This window comes from Coffea eugenioides, chromosome 2, assembly GCF_003713205.1.
Source record: "Coffea eugenioides isolate CCC68of chromosome 2, Ceug_1.0, whole genome shotgun sequence".
Taxonomy (NCBI): domain Eukaryota; kingdom Viridiplantae; phylum Streptophyta; class Magnoliopsida; order Gentianales; family Rubiaceae; genus Coffea; species Coffea eugenioides.
The window spans coordinates 69,818,295-69,824,285 of NC_040036.1; the positions used below are offsets into that span (position 1 = coordinate 69,818,295).

General features: G+C 37.3%; 1 protein-coding gene across 1 annotated transcript; it reads left to right on the forward strand.

Annotated features, from left to right (window-relative positions):
• The first annotated feature begins 3,027 nt into the window (after nt 1-3,027).
• Nucleotides 3,028-5,701, forward strand: LOC113760139. The gene is made up of 2 exons (XM_027302710.1): nt 3,028-3,163; nt 4,806-5,701. Exon 2 carries the CDS (start codon nt 4,808-4,810, stop codon nt 5,699-5,701), a length of 894 nt encoding a protein of 297 aa, XP_027158511.1. The 5' UTR covers nt 3,028-3,163; nt 4,806-4,807.
• The last annotated feature ends 290 nt before the right edge of the window (nt 5,702-5,991 follow it).

The window sequence follows — 5,991 nt, forward strand, 5'->3', positions numbered from 1 at the left end:
ATAATGAAAAAAGTAAATTACTAGTCCTTTCTAGCTTCAAAGGTAAGACAAGAATTCAACCAATTGTGGATTTCAAAAACACAAAACAAAGGAACCAAGCCATCAACTTCAACATTGAAACACCAAGGCACCACCACTTTTCTCCTCCTTGCAGACCTACGCAGGCCATCAGTTCACAATGTTTCCATGCCAGGTAAGGGTGACTGTAAAACGGCATAAGCTCAATGCTAAATTAAGACCATTTTCCTTTGACAAATAATACTTGAATAAGGACACAACGACCATTTTGCTTTAGCTGTAGAGCAAATGTACCATTTTCACAAGAAATGAAGCACCTGCCTCTAGCTTTTCCTCTTGCTTCTTAATATCATTCTCATCTAATATTCAGCGCCTTCCAAGAAATTTGACGGGGTCACTAATTTGCTACAACAAGTATACAATAATCTCACCTCCTTTAAAGAACAAGACACTGCACCTGGTGTGAAAAGTTAACAAAATAAGGAAGTAGAATTAATAGGCTTAATCATGGGAAATTGCAGTTATATCCAAGGCTTACATACAGATGTTACTCTACAAGCAGTTAGTTTAAGTTCTTGTTCAAGTAGACCAGGCTCTGCTTCATTTAATTGGAGAAAACCTCTCTCCACTACCCTGTAATAAATTCAATCGTGGGATTATTTGTAAAAGTCATTACCGTTTATAACATACCTTGTCGCTAATTTTATCATACACCAAGTGCTACACAGCTACTGTTACAGGACTTTTATCAGATTTTGCATGGACATCCGACTGCAATAATGCTTTCTGCACAGAGTTCCAAGTGCTACACAGGTCACAGACAAAACTTAGTGGAGAAGTGTAAAAATACATAAAACTTTGACTGATGAAGATGCATATAACTGAAAATTTGATAATGCAAAACTCGGGGGTTTCTGCTCATGTAAGTTTCTGATGTTGCCGTATTGAAATCAGAAGAGGAAATCAAACACGTAGCCTACTTTCATATGTCATACAATATAACGAGTTACTTTTAAACAGTGAACAGAATTATTTTCCTGGTGCAAGTCAGTCTAAGAAATTAGAAAGGAGAAGTAGAGTTCTCCAACATACCAGAAATTAATTTGCAGAAAATGCAATACAGAATATATTAAATGAGCTATCTGTGCTATTTCATCCCTAAAAAATGTGATTGAAATTTGTGAAGTAAATTTTTTTACTTCATCACATTGGGTGTGTTTGAATTGGAATTGGAGCCCCAATTTCAATTATTGTGTTTGGGTACTATATTGTGTTTTGAGAGATGGGTGTCAAGTAGTACAAAAGGTAGGTAGTACCAATAGAAAATTGGCTAGTTTACACCAATCACATAGTAAACCACTGTTTGGCTAAACGGCCATTAGTGGATTCCATCACAGATCTTGTAGCGTGCTTTACGAATTGCAAATCATTCATAACTTTCAAACAATCTATTTATTACTGCTTCAAAATACATGTGCACACAAAGTATATAGAAACTAAAAAAGAAGCCTAAACTGAGGAGAACCATTAATTTATTTACAAAAGTTGCATCTTACCCCAACTTTCAAGAAGTCAAAAACAAAATTTTGTTTCTATGGAAGACAGCATCAGATATACTGAGCCAGAGAAACAGGTGCAAAGGAACTTCTTTTGTCATTATATATCTGATGAACAAGACAAGAAATGAGCCAAACAAAACTTGAACAAGTCCACCTGAACAGAAATGGATATGAAAGATAAAATGGATATGGTTTCGTTTCTGTCTTGTTATTGGGGATAGCTCAAACAAACTGAAAAGAGGGATCTTGCCGTTGAAATTTTCTACTGTATAGCATTTTCACCTTTTGTTTTTAAAATATCCACAGCAAGTAAAGGTCATAAATTTAGTCCAGAATTACAAAAACTTAGAAACAACCCATAAAACATTAATGCCAGCAAAATCACTAAAACGCTAAAAAAAACCCGAGAATCACATCGAAACAGAAGAAAAGGCACAACATTTGAACTTACTGTGAGAATACCAGAAGCCCAAGATCCAAATCGCTTATCCTTGAAGCCACCAGAAAGGAGAAGCAAAGAAAAAGATTGAAATCCACCAGAGGCAACTAGCAAGCTGTAAGTTCCCCCAAAGGCCAAAAGGCAACAGCAGAGCGGAGCAGAGCAGAGCACTCGGAGTAGAGCTTTTAGTTGTTACCTTCTGGACTGAAGAACCCAGTTCGAGAAAATTAGGCACAGGTAAGTAGAGAGCACTCGGAGCAGTCTTGTGATTGGTGAGGTGATGGGTTGATGCGTGGCAGGAGTGGTGAAGGGTAGAGGGATGGCCGGAGGAGCAAAGGGCAATGGGGGAGACGGTGGTGGAAGAGGCAAAATGTTAGGGTTGAGGTGGAAGCGGCAGTGGACATCAGAGCAATTGTGCTGAGGAAAAGCGGTTAATTAGATAGAGAAGGGGACGCGAATGAACTTGACCCGATTTTTATTTTTTACCCACGTTGGATCCGCGTGTAGACCCGTTTTTGAGGGTTTAGATGTGGAATTGGAATTAGAATTCTTTTGGTCTGATAAAGAATTCAACTCATGGAATTGGAACCTCTTGGAATTAGAATTCAATGCTAATTCTATGGAAAAGGCAGCATTCAAACACAAGAATTAGAATTGGGGTTCCAATTCCAATTCTAAACCCCAATTCTATGGGGTACCAAACATACCTCGTTTGGTTCCCCATAGAATTGGGGTTTAGAATTGGAATTGGGGTCCCAATTCCAATTCTTCAGTTTGGACACCGGCAATGCCAGAGAATTAGAATTCAATTTGAATTCTACGAGCCATCAATTCCACAAATTCAATTCTTTGGTAAGACCTAAGAATTACAATTCCAATTCCATAATTTCACCTTCTATTCGGGTTAGTACGCGGATCCTAATGGGTAAAAAATTAAAATCGGGTCAACTATGTGAGCAGCCCTCTCTCGCGATCTAATTAGTCACTTTTCCTCAACTGCAAGTGCTTCTTCTGTGCGTCATCCCCTTCACCGCCACCCTAACATTTTGTCTCTTCCACCACCGTCTCCGGCATCGCTCTGCCACGCATCTACCCATCACTTCAGCAATCGCAAGACTGCTCCGAACTGGGTTCTTCAGTCCGGAAGGTAACAACTAAAAGCTCTCCTTTGCCTTCGATTTTTAACTTTGCAGCATTGAATATTGAATTCTGAATTTCTTTGACTGGCAAAATCTTTGTACAAGAGAGTGATTTGATGTCTTTCTTCAAGAGAGTTTGGTTAATTAATAGGGAATTGGACATCTTAGGGGATTTTCAGGGGCAACAGGGTGAGTGAAGTAAGAGGATTGGATATGTTTTAAGAGTCAGTTTTCGGCGGCTGGTGAGCAGACAGAGTCACATGATGGTTCTGGACATCCGACGATTTGAATTGTGTTGTGGGATTTGGATTATGATCGATATTTGTTTTTTTATTTAAAGAAAAAATAAATTTACTGCTGCTACTTATGAATCGCATTTGCTCCCCTAATATTCGTGAAATTAATTAAATAATAATAATAGCAAATGGAATAGTAGAGGCTTTTTGAAGGATGAGTTGATGAGGATTGAGTGAGTGGCTTACCGCTTACTCTCACGGTAGAAACAGAAGCTTGCGAAGGCTTCTCTTGCTTTCAATTGCAAAAAGTGAGTGTTTTGGGATTCTGATGATTCTGATCCTGGATTGCATTATTTACAGACATTCTGCATACAGGGGGCTCTGAATGATTAAAGTAGTTATTTGCCTCTGTATTTGAACTTTTAAGCTTGCTCCTGATGCTGTATTTACATAACATTTCTTGAATTTGACATAAAAAAAACACTACTAGTATCCAGTTTTTTCCCCCTTTTGTTTGTGGCTTTGTAATACATTGTTCATGGTTCTTTGTAGATTGAATATTCAAGAGATAATTTATAGGATCTACATTCACATTACAGGCAGAAAAATTATCTCATTCAAAAACGTTTTGTCTGCAAAAAATTACTGCTACAAGTTTAAAATTTCACTGCATTATAATGATTCGACCTCTAAACATCAGGAAGTGGCCTTGGCTAAGAACCTGACTTCGTGAATCATATCCACATGTTTAAGACTGATGATGGATGAAATGCTGAATCCGAAGCTAAAGTATCCTCCTTCAAGACACTGAGATCATAAACACAGAGAATGCAGATTACACCCTTTTTTTGTGCTTCATATCCTGTATTTTGTGCAAGCAGTGTTCTAGTAAATTATCAATATTCTGCAATGTATATTATTTCTCCATCATCTAGATAAGATTAATGTCTCATATGATTTACGGAAACTTGTTCTTGTTTAATTCTTCTTGGTTTGAAGTACACTAAATTCTTGGTTTGAAGACTCATAGAAGGCTTTAGAAGGATTCTGATGTTTCTCGTAGCCAGTTAGTCTTGTTTCTAGAAAGAAAGCTTTGTCGGGACTTTTCTGTTTCTTTCTTTTGTTGCAGTGTGCTGGAAAATCCTTACCAGTAGAAGCTTTAAGTCACCAGAATAAGTTTAGGACATCTCCAAACTATTTTGTGCACATAAGTGATGATCTTAGCAACATCTCCAAATTGCTTTTGCAAAAAGGTTCCGTCCAAATAAGTCATCATAAGTTCTTCATTTAACATATGTATGGATTTTTCTGGTGCATATTTGCCTCTCACTTTTAGTTCTATAATGCAGTGGCTGTTGAATCTATTCTTAAGAACATGACATTGTGATGTTTTTCTGGTGCATATTTGCCTTAGATATGGCATCTGAAGCAACATCTCAGTCAAAAGGGAAAGGCAAAGGGTATTTCACTTGGACTCCTGAAATGGATCGTGTAATGGGCACCTGTTTTATTGACCAAATGAACCAAGGAAACAAATTGGATGGTAAATGTGCATGGAAGACAGCAGCCTACACCGTAGTAATGAATGCTTTATTCGATAAGCTCAATATATCTGTGACAAAGGCTAATATTTTATCTCGTTTCAAGACATGGGAGAAACACTATGACATCCTATACCCACTGCTCCAGTCATGTAACTCTGGGTCTGCGATAATATGGGACTACTCTAGAGGTAGAATTGATGTTCGTGATGAGGATGTATGGAATGCTCGAGTAAGTGAGAATCCAAAAATTCTTCCTTATAGAAAAAAAATTGTGGTCGAAAATTGGGAGGATATCTGTACACTATTTTCACAAGATCGTGCAAATGGAGAGGGTGCCCAAACTGTTTTTGAGGCTAATGTTGAAACTGAAGTTGAAGAGTCTGCTAATGTAGAGGAATCATTTGAGACTGATTCACGATCTTTAGAAGATGAAGTTATGAATGCACTGCTAGCTCGACAACGGTCAAAATCAAAAGCTTCATCTTCAACAAATGATCGTGGCACAAAGAGAAAACTAACGAGCTCTCAAGTACTTTACAAAGTGTTGGGACGAATGGCAGATTCACTGGATAAGTACTTAAATTCAGAATGCTCAAAAGTTACAACAAAAATGGTGGAAGATGAGTTATCTAAAATTGAATTGGATAGATTTCAATTGTTGAAGGGTATTGACTTACTTATGAATGACAGGACAAAGTATGACACTTTTTCTGGTCTCGGAGATGACTTAAAAAAGGATTGGCTATTGATGCACATTGGTAATTGATTTTTTTTTTTTTTTGGTAAGCTTCAGTTGAAGTTGTTTTTGTAGAAGAAGTTGAGCTGATTGCTGGACGCCCAAGTAGAGAAAGTAGAAGTTGTTACTACTCCATCGTGTATCCATGACTTTTTAAATTCTGATGAGTTCTTTGTTTTTTATGTAATGGATCAAAACAAGATTATAGAAAGATTCTAGGGAGTATTTCAGCTATTTTCTATCTGATTTTTGAGATTATAAGAATGGAACATTGGATATTTTGTCTATTCATAGCAATGTTGCTGCTGTTTATCAGAAGT

Bases quoted from the DNA above. Each gene is read 5' to 3' on its own strand.
- LOC113760139 (XM_027302710.1), top strand. From the start codon at position 4,808: ATGGCATCTGAAGCAACATCTCAGTCAAAAGGGAAAGGCAAAGGGTAT.